We start from the raw sequence: 16,305 nt of genomic DNA on the forward strand, positions 1-16,305 counted from the left end.
TATACGTGTTTGTTGTGGGGAGTGTTGAGAGGATTTTGAGGGTGGGGAAGGTGGAGCGTCAGGGCAATTGGAGGTGGAAGGGTGGGACGGATTTGGATCGAGACACACTGAGTAGTCAGGGTTTGGGCCAACTTACTCTGCTTCTACTCTCATAACCCAAAACCTGTTGCCCTAGAGCCTGCAGTGCTGCTGGGTAGATTCAAACCACCAAACTTTAAGTTGGCAGGCAAGTGCAAACCATTTGTGCCACCCAGGGCTTCAAGCATCATAGTTACTTTAAAAAATCTGCTCTTTATGTTGAGCTTCTGTTTTTATTAGAGGAAAGAATTCTGCTTCACAAGAAACAAAAAAACATTTGAAAACCACTGACAGACGATAATCCTGATCTATAGGAAGATTAGGGTTGATGAATGGCATTTCTGCTTGAAGGACCTTTTCCAGAGGTGTAAGCCACTGTAAACACAAGGACTGACTCTTATTAATTTGGAAACCTCATTTGCCTTAGAAAAGAACAGAAATGATTATTTTCTTTAATCTGGGTTAGCACACGCAGATAATTGAAAACTAAGAATCTGCTCGTGATAATTGGCCAGTCTTTCTTCAGCCCCAGGGAGTTGTTTTGCCTTTCCCGGGATGATGCAGAGCTCTGATGGCACAGGAAGTCAGAGAAGGACTGATGTGACTCGTGACTTAGAGATGTTCATACACTCTTGAATGCCCTGGCCCCACAAAGAAGACAATCAATATTTGTGTTCTAGGTGTGTCTGTAAACAGTCTTCGGCAGGATAGAGAGGAGCAGGCTAGGCCGTAGCACAGTGGGATTCTGATCCCTGTGCTGTCACTGAATCACTTTATGAGTTGAGGTGATTCCTTCAATCACTCCGTGCCTCAGTTTCTTCATCTGTGGTGATACCTGCCTTGCCTGCTTAATGGAGTGGCAGTGAAGCTTAAATAAGATACCAAATGAAAAAAGTACTATACAATATAGTAATGATAATTATTATTCCTGTCACTGGGCCTTATTCACAGAATATCAGGATTTTGTAGACATTTAGACTGGCTCTTTGTGATTTTGGGAACTTTTGACCTCCTTTTTTTTTTTTTCTATATGTTTTACTTTGCTTCCTCATTGAACTGGTTGAGGGTAGAAAATGACCTCATTGAAGTTAATTAAGCAGACAGGAGCCTCTCTTAAAGAGGTTATTAGAATAAAGCTAGGTCAGGCTTACACACCCGTGTGAGGGTGCATGCACCAGGCTATTCTCTGCCCAAGTAGCTCCGAGATTCTAGTGCACAGCTGTAACCAAGGGAGGCCAAGGAGATGAAAAAAATCTTATTACACAAAGACCTGAAAAGTTGGCTTATACTTGGACTACCCACTAGACCTGGAATAAAAAAAGAGTCTCTAAAATGAGAAGATCTTATACCTATACAAACCAACAATCCACCCTTTTAATATTCTCTATGCAGAATGTTTACAGGTAGTCTTGGTCTACCCTGTCCTTGTGCCTGCTTCGCTAAACTGTTCTAGTTTGCACATTTACCCGTCTCAGCAGACTTCTGGCTTTGGCAAGCTGGAGCCACCCCTGGCCCCTGGACTCCCTGAACTTCCTGCCGCACCCTCCTCATAGAAGGGTAGAGGTGGAGGAGGAAGTGGTACCGTGATGATAAGAGCACAGTTCCCCAAAACTACACCTGAGCTTACACCTCTTCTAGGGGCTCTGCCCCTGGGCTTAGGAAAGTCCTCTTTAGCAAGCAGAGACTGTGAATGGAGCTTGTCTCACTTTCATTTCATTCTGCTCATTAGCAGGAGTTTTTTCTGGTCACAGAACCCAGGGGTAGAAATCTAGGGAGGAATAAAGATAAGTGACTGGGCGGACTAATCAAGTAAGGAAGTCTGTTCAATGCTTTGAGGGCAAAGGTATATCCTGTCCTTCTGTATTGTGGGGTCTGAACCCACTGTCCAGTCTTGCAAGTCCTACCACGGTACCTGTGCCTGATGGATCTCCTTCAGTGACCTCAGTTTCTCCTTGAGTCATTGCTGTTCATTGTGGACCTCCCCTCCAGCCCCACCCCCACATATCATTTATTAAGAGATCCAAGGGGCAGTTTGGAGTTGTGGTTAAGAGCCTGGACCCTGGAGCTTGGGTTCAAATTTCAGCTCCCGCCGCTTACCAGCTGTGTGACAGGGGCACGTTATTTCACTTCTCTGTACCTCAATTTCTGCTGGGAATGATGATAATAGGATTTACATGATGAGTGTTGTGAAGATTAAATGAGGTAAAAATATGGAAGCACTTACATCTGTGCCGAATGCGTGGGATAGCCTATACATGCCGTCACCAGGCTATAAACACCTGACTTGTGTACAATCCATAGTTACTAACAACCTCGTAAAGCCTATTGTATTAAAAATTTGAGGTGCATGCAATGGTTTGTAATAACAAATGGATGCTACTTTGTGACACACATCAAAATATTTGTTATTGTTATTATGTTTTAGTATATCTGGAAATGTTTTTTTAATGTTTTTATGCATAGAAAGGTACACTCTATACTAAGACAAACACTTGACTGATATTAGAGACAAACCATACCTAACTGTTCTAAAATACATACAAAATCAAGAGAGATGTAGGAACGGAACTCACTCATATTCCAGGATCTGCCTGTAATTAAAATCGATATGCAATCCCACTCCTCAAATGAGGGCAGTAATTCAGAGAGGCTGACTGAGTTACTCAACTTCCACAGCCAGTATGTGGCAGAGCCAGGGCTCAAACCTTTCTGTAATCTCATATTTTTTCCATTACTCTCTGCTCTTTCCCGGCTTTCTTCCAGCCCTCTCTTTTGTTGCCCAGTGATTGGCACACAGGATTCTACAGAGTTTCAGAATTGAATGGGACGTGGATCCTGTCCATTGCATGAGTCCAGAGTTCCCTCTTCTCCTGTCCTGGCAGCTTCCTCGTCCTTCTTCACCTTTCTGTTCCCAGCCCTCCACTTCCCTCCCCTCTTTCCTCCCCTTCTCCTCCCAGCAGGCTCCAGGTTTAGGTGAGGGAGGCAGGTGAAGCAGGAGCAGCTGAGCAGCTTGGTAAATGGCGGCCTGGTGTCTTGAAGCTCACCCCCCTTTCCTCTAATTCCAGACTTGGAGATCACAGTTCCAATTCGGCACTCACAGCACCTGCCTGGGAAAGTGGAGTATGGAGTCTATGAGAGCGGCCCCAGGAAAAGTGTCTTTCCACCCAGGACGGAGCTAAGGCGAGGAGACTGGAAAACAGACAGTACCTCCAGCACAGCAAGTGAGCAGGGCTGACCAGGCAGTGTCTCACAGCTGGGCTCCAGCTGGCGCCCTTGGGCCCCTGAAAACATTGTTATGAGCTGGAGAGGTCTCAGTTGGAGCCTGAATTGGGTGTGAGAGGTGTAAGATATGAGAAACATTCCATCTACAAGGTCTGTCTTTTCTCCATGGTGTGAAAGTTCCTTTACACAGATACCTCCAAAGCCAGATTGCATGAGAGTTATTTCTCTACCACTTTTATAAATAGCAAAATCTAATAATAGTAGTAGTTGACATTTACTGAGCAGTTGCTAGATGCTAAGCCTCTTCTGTAGATTAATTCTCACAATAACTCGATGAGAGATGTGCTATCAACTCTGTTTACCCTGAGGAAACTGGAGTCTAGTGCCTTGCCCTAGTTTGATGTCTAGGTTAGTGGTAGAGTGGGAATTTGAACTCGGGCAGTCTGTATCCAGAGCCAGCCTTCTTAAGCGCTTTTCATGTTGCCTCCTCAACTGTGGTAGAACTTGTGCAAAGTCAGAAAACCATGGACTCGATTTTGAGAATCCTGACTTCACAGGCGAGTTGAGGATCTAATTAGGAAACGTCTCCTTTTTTGACCAGAAAGCTTGAACAGGAGTCTGATTGCAACAGACAACGGAGGCTGATGTGCAGGCAGGAGCAGTGGGCTTTGTTACAGTATCCAGGGTGATGTTAGCTGACTCCAGCCGCACTGCCTTCATAAGCCAAATGGATTGAGTTTCCCTTCTTTCATACATTCCGTGGTCATCATCAAAACAGCAAGGAAAGCCATAAAAGAGGAGGAGAGAAGCTGAATTCCAAGGTTATCTGGCCCAGGGGTTCTTAATCTTTTTGTATCACAAACCCCTTTGATAATCTGATATATGCTGTAAATCTACTTCCCAGAAAAATGCACTTGCACGTGTGTGTACACTACATAAGACACACACACACACACACACACACACACACACAATTTTGCCCATTCATGGACTTAAGTCAAGAACCTCTGAATTGGTCTCATTCCTTATTTTATAGATGGGATATTTGCAACCCAAGAAGGGCAAGAGTTTTGCCCAATGTCACACAGCCATGAGGATGATGGGGGTCAGGACCAAAGCCTCCTACCAAACTTAAGCTCTGAGATGTGGGCAAGCAAGTCATCAACCAGAGCAGGTGAAGCAGGGGAGCTAAGGTTCAGAGCCGAATGTTGAAGGTTAAAAATTTAAGAATGCCAAGGGAAGGGATAGTCGGAGCTGATGAGTATGAATTTCTGGAGTCATAGACTCAATGCCTACGACAGTTTTTCACTGCCTTCTAGAGATAACCTTCGGAACATGTCTGATTCATTGTGAGGGAATGGGGTGAACAATGAGGAATGCTGTGGGGAGGCTTAGCCACAGAAGGATGGCAGCCTATAGGTGGGAAGGGTTACTTCCAGTTGTGGGAATCTGGGAAGGTTTCTTCGGTAGCATTTGTCCTGAGTGTTGAAGACAGAAGAGGTTTCAGACTTGTGGATAGTGGTGGGTTGGAGGAGGTGGGGGGAAAAGGACATTCTGACCAAGTGAACAGTTTTGTGTGTAGATAGCAAGGAATAGACAGGAACAGGGTCATATGCTTCTTAATGTGTGAACTCAAAATCCCCTGGTTTATAGAAATACTTTGACACATTATTTTAAATTAAAAAATTTGCTCCCAAGAAAATAATCCAAAATTATAATCTTAATCCACTCTATTCAAGCTAACATAGAAATTGATTAGATCAAATTTGGTACTATAGTGAAGTCAAAACTAAGACTTTTTAATAGTCTGTATATGTTGTTGTTGTTGTTGTTGGATGCCGTTTCATCGGTTCCAACTCATAGCAACCCTATGTACAATAGAACGAAATACTGCCTGGTCCTGTGCCATCCTCACAGTCACAGCTGTATTTGAGTCCACTGTTGCAGGTGCCGTATCAATCTATCTCATTGAGGGTCTTCCTCTTTTTTGTTGACCCTCTACTTTACAAAGCATGATGTCCTTTTCCGGGGACTGGTCCATCCTGATAACATGCCCAAAGTACATGAGAAGTCTCACCATCCTCATGTCTAAGGAGCATTCTGGCTGTACTTCTTCCAAGTCAGATTTGTGTGTTCTTTTGGCTGTTGCTGTTAGGTGCTGTCAAGTTAGTCGTGACTCATAGCAACACTGTGTACAATAGAACAAAACACTGCCCAGGCCTATGCCACCATCATAATCATTGTTATGCTTGGGCCTATTGTTGCAACCACTGTGTCAATCCATCTCATCAAGGGTCTTCCTCTTTTTTGCTGACCCTCTATTTTACCAAGCATGATGTCCTCCTACAGGGACTGGTCCTTCCTGATAACATGTCAAAAGTATGTGAGAAGATAATGATATCCCTTGTTCCACGTCCTCTTCTGAATCTGGCTTGAATTTCTGGCAGTTCCCTGTAGATGTACTCCTGCAACTGCTTTTGAATTATCTTCAGCAAAATTTTACTTGTGTGTGATATTAATAATATTGTTTGATAATTTCCACATTCTGTTTATCACCTTTCTTTGGCATGGGCATAAATATGGATCTCTTCCAGTCAGTTGGCCAGGCAGCTGTCTTCCAAATTTCTTGGTATAGACAAGTGAGTGTTTCCAGAGTTGCATCCCTTTGTTGAAACATCTCAATTGGTAATCCTGGAGACTTGTTCTCACCAATGCCTTCAGTGTAGCTTGAACTTCTTCCTTCAACACCATCGTTTCTTGATCATATGCTACCTCCCGAAATCGTTGCACATCAACCAGTTCTTTTTGGTACAGTGACTGTGTATTCCTTCCATCTTCTTTTGATGCTTCCGGTGTTGTTCAGTTTTTTGCCCGTAGAATCCTTCATTATTGCAGCTCTGGACTTGAATTTTTTCTTCAGTTCTTTCAGCTTGAGAAATGCCAATCGTGTTCTTCCCATTTGGTTTTCTAACTCCATGTCTTTGCACATTTCATTATAATACTTTGTCTTCTGAAGCTGCCCTTTGAAATCTTTTTCAGCTCTTTTACTTCATCATTTCTTCCATTTGCTTTAGCTACTCCATGTTCAAGAGCAAGTTTCAGCATCTCTTCTGACATCTGTTTTGTTCTTTTCTTTCTTTCCTATTTTTTAGTGACCTTTTAATTTCTTCATGTATGATGTCCTTGATGTCATCCTACAACTCACCTTACCATTATTAGTAACACTAACACTCTGTCATTAGTGTTCCATGCATCCAAATCTATTCTTATGATGGTCTCTAAATTCAGGTGGGTATACTCATCGGAGTCAGCTCAATGGCACTGGGTCTTTTTTGGTTATACTCAAGGTCAAACTTTGGCTGTCGTTGACCTGTAATTTTCTTTAGCCTCAACTTGAACTTGCATATGAACAATTGATGATCTGTTCCACAGTTGACCCTTGGCATTGTTCTGACTGATATTGAGCTTCTCCATCATCTCTTTCCACAAATGTAGTTGATTTGGTTTCTTTCTATTCCATCTGGTGAGGTCCACGGGTATAGTCACTGTTTATGTTGTCTATATATACCTATAAGTTAATATAATTAGGAGCTGCTTTATATGTGGAAAATCAGCAAACCTAAGGTATGGCAAGGCCATTTGTGGCAAATTGCTGCAATTGGTGTATTGAAGTCAAAATCTCCTTGTTTTAGTTGATTAGCTTTTATTCTTCCTTCTTCATTGCAGATTACCACGTGTTTGAGCTTGTTCTGATGCTGTGCTGTCCAATATGGTAGCCACTAGCCACATGTGACTATTTAAATTTAATTAAACTTAAAATTCAACTCCTCAGTTTCACTAGCCACATTTCATACTAGCTACCATATTGGATAGTGAACAATAGAACATTTCCAGAAAGTGCTACCGAACAGCGCTGTTCCTTGATGGTGATAGGTGACAAGTTCCCAGCTCAAAAGCCTTGAGCACGTAAACTCACACAGTCACAGTTCCTACCATGAGCAGAAATTATACTTTTGCATTTACACTTTATGTTTTGTTTTGTGTCAAACCACCTGGCCCCTTTTTAGAAGATAAGTATGTGATACATGCATGTGTTTGCTATAATCCCTAAACGAGTAAAGAGCTACAGCAACAAAATTGGCTTGCAGATTTTAGAAATATCACTGAACAGCTGAGGACTAGGGAACCTCTGCTCCCTTGCCTGTCAAATTGAAGTGCTAGCATCAAATAGGATTTCTGGAGGGATTCAGTGCAATAATGTTTTCAAAGCACTTAATGTGCAGCAAGCCCTCAGTAAATATTTGCTATATTGTGAAAACAGTAATTAAAAAAAAAATTGAACTATTTCATTTTATGCTGAAGGAAAAACTGAACTCTAAAAACCCCACATTCACAGCTTATGTATTATTCCTATCAGTAAAAATAAATAAGTGTAAAAGTTCCGCATTTTGTTTTAGCCTGAACGAATATGCAGTCTGTGTGGCTGATTTTGTTTCTACCCACTAGGCAGCGCCAGTAACCGATCCAGCACACGCAGCCTCCTCAGTGTGAGCAGCGGGATGGAGGGGGACAATGAGGTGAGAACTGAGGATCCCCACTCCTGTTTATCTCATCTTAGGCAGGGCCCATTTCAGTGCAAGAAACAGAAATCCCCTCAAACTAGTTAGCCAAAGAAGGCATCTGTGGGAAGGAGCTGGGTGAGTCTCAGGGAACCCCAGAGCCTGAATCAGGAGCTATGAGCCACTGTTCTCCGCGTGTCCCTGGGGCCAGACACTCCTTCATCCCTGCTTGCCTATACATTTCTGCCTCTTCTCTTACTGCACCATGGCTTTTTCTGCTTCAGGTGTACAAGGCTTTCGAGCAGAGAGTCAGATGCTGCTTCAGGCTGAGGTCCCAGTCCACATTGGCTCACTTTGGGTCAGGATGCCTCCCTGATCTGGTGGGCAGTGGCGAGGTGGGTGGGGGGAAGGGGAGAGGTGGGTACTGCCAACTCAGCAGATCCCACAAGAAGGGTTCTAGAAGTGGGTGACCCCTCTAAGGCACAGCTTATATTACCCTGTGACTGAGGACCACGCACAGTTCTGTTTTCCCAAAAAGAAACATTTGTTTAAAAGTAAAATTTCCCCGGCTCTACCCTGGTTGTGAAGTTCTTGGGTGGTGTAAATGGTTAATATGCTCAGCTACTAAGTGAAAGGCTGGAGGTTCAAGTCCACCCAGAGGTGCCTTGGGAGAAAGGTCTGATGATCTACTTCTGAAAAATCAGCCATTGAAAACCCTATGGAGCACAGTTCTAGTCTGTCACACATAGGGTCACCAGGGGTGGGAGTGGGAATCAACTCAATGGTGACTGTTTTTTATCCTGGTTATATAGAACAATGCTTCTCAAACTTTAATATGTGTAAGAATTGCCTGGAGATCTTATTAAAATGCAGGTTCTCATTCAGCAGATCTGGGGAGGAACCTGAGATTCTGCATTTCTGTCAAGCTCCCAGGGGATACTGATGGTACTGGACCACAGACCATACTCTGAGTAGCAACGACCTAGTGTTCAGGCCATTGGTGATAATTTGGGCCAGATTGTCTTCCTCAATGATGCCAGGAAGAAATGGAAAGCTGTCTGGGTGTTGCTGGGTTGATAACCAGTCATCTTATGAATAACTCTCAGCCGAAGCCTGAGCAGGGCCGAGGCACTTTGAGGATATTGGCATCCAACTATGCTGGTTGTTGAATGTAATTTTCACCTTCCTTTCTCATGTGGTTTGCTGTAGGATAATGAAGTGTCTGAGGTTACAAGAAGTCGAAGTCCAGGCCCCCAGCAAGTAGATGGAGCACCCACTGTGCCCCTTGAAAGGCCCCCCAGGGTGCCTCCTCGAGCTGCTTCACAGAGGTAATACTGAAACTGATATGAAATTTTTCCTCACTTTCTGAGTCCCCGGAGAGAGTAGAATTTGGGGACATTTAAGATGACTGAAGAACCCTGGTGGTGCAGTGGTTAAGAGCTTGGCTGCTAAACAAGATTGGTAGTTCGAATCCACCATTCACTTCTCGGAAACCCCATGGGGCAGTTCTGCTGTGTCCTATAGCGTCACTATGAGTCAAAATCGACTTGAAGGTAATGAGTTTGGTTTCAGTTTGATTTAAGATGACTGAGGAATGAAAACAGAGTTAACAGAAGTGCTTACTTTTGATACCATATCTTAATGTAGACTCCATTAATTTAAGCACTGCTTTATTCAGTTGCAAGTATTTTAAATAGCAAATGCATTATTTCAAAAATAAAATATATTGACAAACATCAACTGATTGAATAATTTTTATTTGTTTGGCAAGAATTCAGCTGCCTAATAAGTAATGTCCTTTGCTGTGTCGTGGGGACTATTGTCAACACATGCTTATTAGGGAACAAGAGATAAGAAGGTATTAGAAAGAGGCAGTGTGGTATGGTGGTGGAGAGTATGGCTCTAGAGCCATACTACCTGGGTCCCAGTCTCTGGCAGCCACTCATGGACTTGGATGAATTATGTAACTTTCATGAGCCTCAACTTCCTTATGTATAAAATGGGGGTAATAATAGATCTTCCTCACAGGGTTGTAAGGATTGAGTTCCCAGCCTATAGTAAGAGCTCAACAATATGAGTGATATTTTATATAGGAGAAGAGTGAACATACAGAGATTTGAAGATGAGTATTAGACATCAGAGTTTGATGAACTGGGCTCTGAGGTACATCTTTGTTATATACGGTACTTGGGTCTGCTGGCACCTTTTTAAGATCTTATGGCGTCACAGGGAAGAAGTGTGTCTGCTGATGGAGAAAGGAATACTTGGGAGTAAAAGCTTAGGCTTGTCTTAGGAGTGTCACTCTTTGACGTTTAAAATATAATACAAGGGGAAAAAAAGGATAAGAAAGAGGGAAGCTTTTTCCCCAGTGAGGGATTTTTGTATTTTGAAATTTTTAACTCAAATGAGTCTCATCAGTGACATTTGTTAACAAAGTACAAGGAGGCCTTTCTTCCTATTAGCTGAGTCTGTGCTAAGCATGTTTCCATTTCTCTTTTTGTTATTTCTCACTTTTCTGCATGTTGCCAGCAATATTCATATACTAACGCTGGTCACACAAGTACCCGACAGTTCCAAGCTGTATATCCCATTCACCAGACACGTTTTGCTGGTACTAACTAGAGGTCTTATATTAGAATATTAGCCTGAGAAGGAACCTTAACCATAATCTGCTCCAATCCCCTGAATTTACATAATGTTTTGTTGCTTGAAAATTATTATATAGTTGATGATGGGGGAGGGAAGCTCATAGAGAAGGATTATGGCAATAAATGCAAATATTATTTGATTACCATGTGCCAGGTATTATGTTAAACACTCTAAATGCATTATCTCATTTAATTCTCTCCATAGTCCTAAGAGGTGGATATTTAATATTATTCTATTTTGCAGCTGCAGAAACTGGGGCTTGAGACTGGGTTGAGACTTGCTCTGTGTGGCAAGTCCAGGTACACTTAACTCCAGGACCCAGTGTGTTAGTCATTATGTTACACCTCTCCAAGAAAGTCTAGGTGTCATGGGAGGAGATCCAAGGTCCAAGACCTTTTTACTCCTGAAGGTTGAGGACTTTGGAGCCAGTTGTCTAACTACCAAGATGAAGGAGTTGGAGGCTTGAAACTATAGCTACAAAGATTCAGTAGGAGTTTGTTAATGGAAGAGAAAAAAAGGACAACCAGGAAAACAGATTCCAGATATTAAAGAACAGAAACTGGGATGCATTTCAGTGTGTAAAAAGAGACGGCAGATGAATTGTTTGGGAGTCTGGAAGCATGTTGTGATAAAGAGGGGAGAGAAAAGTAGGAAACCATTTTTTACTAAAGGAACGGTATTCACAAAGAAACCTGATTGATAGAACTTGGGATTTGGGTGTATTTGGGGTATGAAAAAAAGATTTCTGAATATGAAATTATTTTGCAATATGTATGCAGTCTTCATAATAAAATGAGATCTTTGAGCAGAGAATAAAATGGACCTCTCTCCAGAATGGCTTAGATGTTTGATCCACTTCCTACAGACAGGAGTGGAGGCTGACCTTGGTGGCCTCTTCTCATCTTCCAGCTCTTGGAATTGGCAGCTCTTCCTTACCCCTCTACTGAACGTGCCCTCCGCCCCCCCAAGCAGCACTGGTGGATGCAAACTTCATCCCACTGGTCATTCTATCCAGTCCTGATCCATTTCTCTGCTCGCTCTGCATTGTCCCCAGAGTTTTAATTGCCACCGGTAGACAAAGGTTCCGAATCTCTATCTATGTCTCAGCTTTCTATTCCCTACTGTTAACTGGGGATCTACACACTGATACCACTACCTGCCTGTCAGTTTGTTTTACTACGGTGGCTTGTGTGTTGCTATGATGCTGGAAGCTATGCCACGAGCATTTCAAATACCAGCAGGGCTACCTATGGTGGACAGGTTTCAGCAGAGCTTCCAGGCTAAGACAGACTAGGAAGAAAGGCCTGGTGATCTACTTCCAAAAATTAGCCAATGAAACTCTTAAGGATCATAGCAGAATATTACCTGATTTGCTTGCTTTGGACATGCCATCAGGAGGGATCAATCACTAGAGGAGGACATGGTGTTTGGTGATGTAGAGGGCCAACGAGGCTGAGGGAGACCCTCTGTGAGATGAACTGGCACAATAGCTGCAATGATGGGCGATGGACTTGAACATGTTGGCAATCACAAGGAAGACACAGAACCAGGCAATGTTCCATTGTACATAAGGTTGTCATGAGTTGGAGTCATCTATCTATATCTGTCTATACACTGATGTCCCACAGATATTGCAAACCCTGAACTGAATTCATCATCTGACCTACCATTGTCTTCCCCAAATTGCCTTCTCCTCGTGAATTCCCAACCTGAGATAGTGGCCCCGTTCTTTTCCTTCCTCAAGCCCCAAATCTCGGACTCATACTTGATTCCTGCCTCCCTCGCAGCTCCCACATCCACTGTGTCTGCAGGCTCTGTCCATCCTGCTGCCCTTTCAGTTCTCAGCACCCCCTCCTCTCCATCTGCCAGTGCAAAGTTCGCCGTTGTAAGCCTACACTTATCTCCTTGCCTCCAGCTGATACCATCTCTGTATCGCAATCAGAGTATACTTTCTAAAATACAAATAGCTGATGATATCACTTTCTGGCATAAAAGCCTTGAAATTCAACTCTAAGGTCTTTAGCATACCCTGGCTCCATCTAGCCTCAAGTCCCACCCATCTCCCGTATTGACCTGTGCTCCATCCCTTAAGAATTCCCAGTGAGTTGTACCACTTTGTGTCTTGGCCCAATCTTTTGCCTGGAATGCTGTCTTCCTTCCAATCTCTGCTTAGAAAATTCTTATACATCCTTTAGGACTCAGTCCAAACATCACCTCTTCTGTGAAGCCTTTTCTACTGTTTCCATGCAGTGAATTTCCTTTGGGTTCCTCAAACACCTCAATGATAATACATGCTACATTGTGGCCCTTGCTTATATCTGTCTTCTTAAGTGGTTGGTGAACCTTTTGAGAATAGAGACTGTGTCCAGTTTTTTTTTTTTTCTGTTACCCTCAGTGCCTAGCACAGTAACTAGTACATGTTGTTGTTGTTAGGTGCCATCAAGTCGATTTTGACTCATAGCGACTCCATGTGACAGAGTTGAACTGCCCCATAGTATTTTCTAGGCTATAATCTTTGCAAGAGCAGATTGCCAGGTCTTTCCCCTGCAGAGCAGCTGGGCAGCATTGAACTGCTAACCTTTTAGTTAGCAGCCTAGCACTTAACCATTGCACCACTAGGATTCCTTAACTAGAGCTTAATAAATATGTATTATGTAAGTGAGTAAATGAATAGATGGATGGATTGGTACTGCTTAGGTTGGACTTACTAAGCTCCTCAACAATTGGGCACCAAGCCATCTACCATGTGGATGCTACATTGCAGGTGGAGTATAGATTAGTGGACAGAGACTGCACACTTCCACCTGCTCTGAGTTCACCAAATATTTAGCTGAAGAAACTAAAGGAAGGCAGATGGTGACAAGAACAGGAGCAGATGTGTTGTATCTTTGATAGCATTTCCTTGATCCTTGGGCTCTCCAGGATGGGCAGTTGATAGTATCATTCTCTGCATAGGGAAGGCCCTGCCACAGTTGAGAAAAAAGCCAAAATCTTGCTGAGCCATTGTCTCTTTGATTTTGAACTGATTTTGCCACTCCAGAAGAACTATCACTGATAAGCCATGCACTTCTCTTCAGGGCACGGCTTGGGTACTATCTAATTAGAACACAGTTCTGGAGGCTTCCTGCAGCACCAGGAGTTAATCCTTTAATTGCTGACTTGTAAAGAGGTCTGTGGGTCCCTTGAAGGGGCTGGAGTCATCAAGGAGTTAGAGGACTCTTAGGAGACCTGAGACAGAGGCTATTTACAACTAATAGTGAAGTTTAGAAATATTTTTAACAATATATCTAACATACAAGAGCATACCAGCTATTTCAGTCCTGCTTTAAAAGAATGTTAACCAACATCAGAATTGCTGAGTTCTTGAACCAAACTCATCAACAGTGGGACCTCGCCCTCAACAGGGAAGAGAAAGTGGCCAGCCCCCAGGTTATCTCCGGACAACCGTGTCCCCAACTTCAGCTTCCCAGTGCCCTGAAAAGTCCATCTCCCCATAGACCACCCCCAGATTCTGATTTAAAGTCCTTTTGTCTCCCAGGTTCTGATAACTTCTACAATCACATATCCATCTCCCTGAGATGGGGCTTCCAATCTGTAGCGGGAATTGTTCATCAGGACAAAGTGTAGAGACTGTATGCTTTAAGGCCCACCCTAACTGCAGAGTAGGGCAGCAGAGAGAGGAAGAAAGGCCAGGAAGGAATGATGACCATCCTGTGGTAGAAAATAAAATGCAAGCCTGACAGGGGATTAAAAAATAAATAAATAAAATAAAAATAAAATGGAAGCCTGACAGGGGATACATGGGAAAAAAGATCTAAGAATAGACTGTTAATCATAATGATACAAATATTAGCTTCTCAAGTGCCTATTGTAAGCTAGAACTGAGCCACCTGCTTTCTGATTGTCATCTCAAGCCTCATATAATACTCTAATATAGATATCAATACATCTGTTTGGTAGCCAAAGAAATAGGCTCAGAGAAGTCGAGCTTGTCCTTCAGAGGAATACATAAATATCTTCACCATATGTTCCCCTAGGTTCTGAACTTTCCCTATCAAAATACTTAGTACAGTTTACTGATTTTGCTTATTGTCTGCCTCATCTACTGTATTCTAAGTACCTTGAGAATGGGATCCATGCCCATCTTACTTGCTATACCTTACACCGAGGGTTGTAGTAAGCACACAGTAGATAAATATTTGTCAAGAGAAAGAAAGAAAGGAATAAAGAATGGATGCCTATACTAGCTTAGGAGTCCCTGGGTGGTGCAAACAGTTAAGCACTCAACTACTAATGTAAAGGTTGATGGTTTCAACCACCTAGAGAGTCTCCTTGGAAGAAAGGCCTGGTGATCTGCTTTGCAAAGGTTATAGCCTTAAAGATTCTATGGTGTGCAGTTCTACTCTGACACACGTGGGGTCTCCATGAGTCAGATTTAACTCGATGGCAACTGGTAAACCCTTGCTCAGGTAATACATGGTATCACCTGACTGTGCTTCAGCTTTCTGCCATAAGACCACAGTGCAGAGGGCAAGCCGAGGAGATGAAAGGAGACTCTCATTTGTTTTCACTGGATAAAGCTCATTCACTCAGTGACAACCACAACCACACAAAGCCGTCTATTCACCGGGGCCAGGAGGAGCTCCTGAGCATGTCCAAGGTTATTCTTTTCTACTTCTGCCTCTCTCTTATCCTGAGACGGCTCCTCTTGTCTCAACTCTTTAGTCATTTCCTTGACCTACATAAAACTTGCATCCAAGAGATATTTAGTAAATATTTATTCATTGATTGATTCAGTCCTTAAGGGCACAACTCCAGGGTAACACAGTTCAGTTACAGCACCTGACAAAGCTCTCTTTCTTGACTTATTGACTTTTGTCCAAGAGAATTAAATATTGGTTTTACAGCACATATGTAGAAATCCTATCTACATTCATTGAACCTGTCTAAACAGACTCACCCAAGTCTGTTTGGAATGCCATTTAGGACTATTCAGGAATGATTATGAAATAACATGGAAGGGTTTTTTAGTAACGCAAAAGTGGGGAAAGGATGACTCACACTTAACAATGATCCTACGGTGAACTACAGGAAGTAGTTGTGAGAAGCCAGCTTTGGAAATTCTCAGTTCTCCTTTTAATGTATCCCCTTACTGCAGCGTTTCTCCAGCCTGGCTCGCTCCGTGTTAGAATCACTGGTGGTGGTGGTGGCGGGGCGGGGCGGGGCGGGGGGTGGCATTCTTTAAAAGTTTTGATGCTCAAGCCCTTTCCTCCAGAGATTGTAAGGGAATAAGTCTGGGATGGAGCCTGAGACTTAGTATTTTTAAAAGCTCCACGGGTGATTCAGTAGTCCCTGGCTGGCACAAATAGTTAAGCACTCAGCTACTAATCAAAAGGCTGGTGGTTTGAATCCACCCAGAGGCACTTTAGATGAAAGGCCTGGTGATCTACTTCTGAAACGTCACAAGCATTGAAAACACTGTGGAGGTTCAGATTTCCACTCTGAAACACATAAGGGCACCATGAATTGGAATCAACTCATTGGCAACTGGTTACAAGTGATTCTAACGTGCAGCCAGAATTGTGAGCCCCAGCTAAAGTGTGTAGACTCAGAGGTCTATATATATGTATGGTCTCATTAATCGAGGCATATGTATAGTATACTAATTTTGCAATAGATTTTGAATGCTTAAGAACTAGCTAAACTGGTTTTTTTTTTTTAATAATTTTATTGTGTTAAAATATATAACAAAAACATTTGCTACTTTAACCATTTTTAAGTGTACAATTCAGTGACA

General features: G+C 42.8%; 1 protein-coding gene across 1 annotated transcript in view; it reads left to right on the top strand.

The window, feature by feature from the left end:
- The window catches only part of PIK3AP1 (phosphoinositide-3-kinase adaptor protein 1), a 132,094-nt gene that overhangs the window by 111,878 nt on the left and 3,911 nt on the right, over window positions 1-16,305 (top strand). Inside the window, exons 14-16 of the mRNA XM_003408990.4 lie at window positions 3,144-3,299; window positions 7,807-7,877; window positions 9,069-9,187. Coding sequence (XP_003409038.3) covers window positions 3,144-3,299; window positions 7,807-7,877; window positions 9,069-9,187 — 346 coding nt within the window. The remainder of the gene's footprint in view (window positions 1-3,143; window positions 3,300-7,806; window positions 7,878-9,068; window positions 9,188-16,305) is intronic.

The sequence above is a fragment of the Loxodonta africana genome, chromosome 16, assembly GCF_030014295.1.
Source record: "Loxodonta africana isolate mLoxAfr1 chromosome 16, mLoxAfr1.hap2, whole genome shotgun sequence".
Taxonomy (NCBI): domain Eukaryota; kingdom Metazoa; phylum Chordata; class Mammalia; order Proboscidea; family Elephantidae; genus Loxodonta; species Loxodonta africana.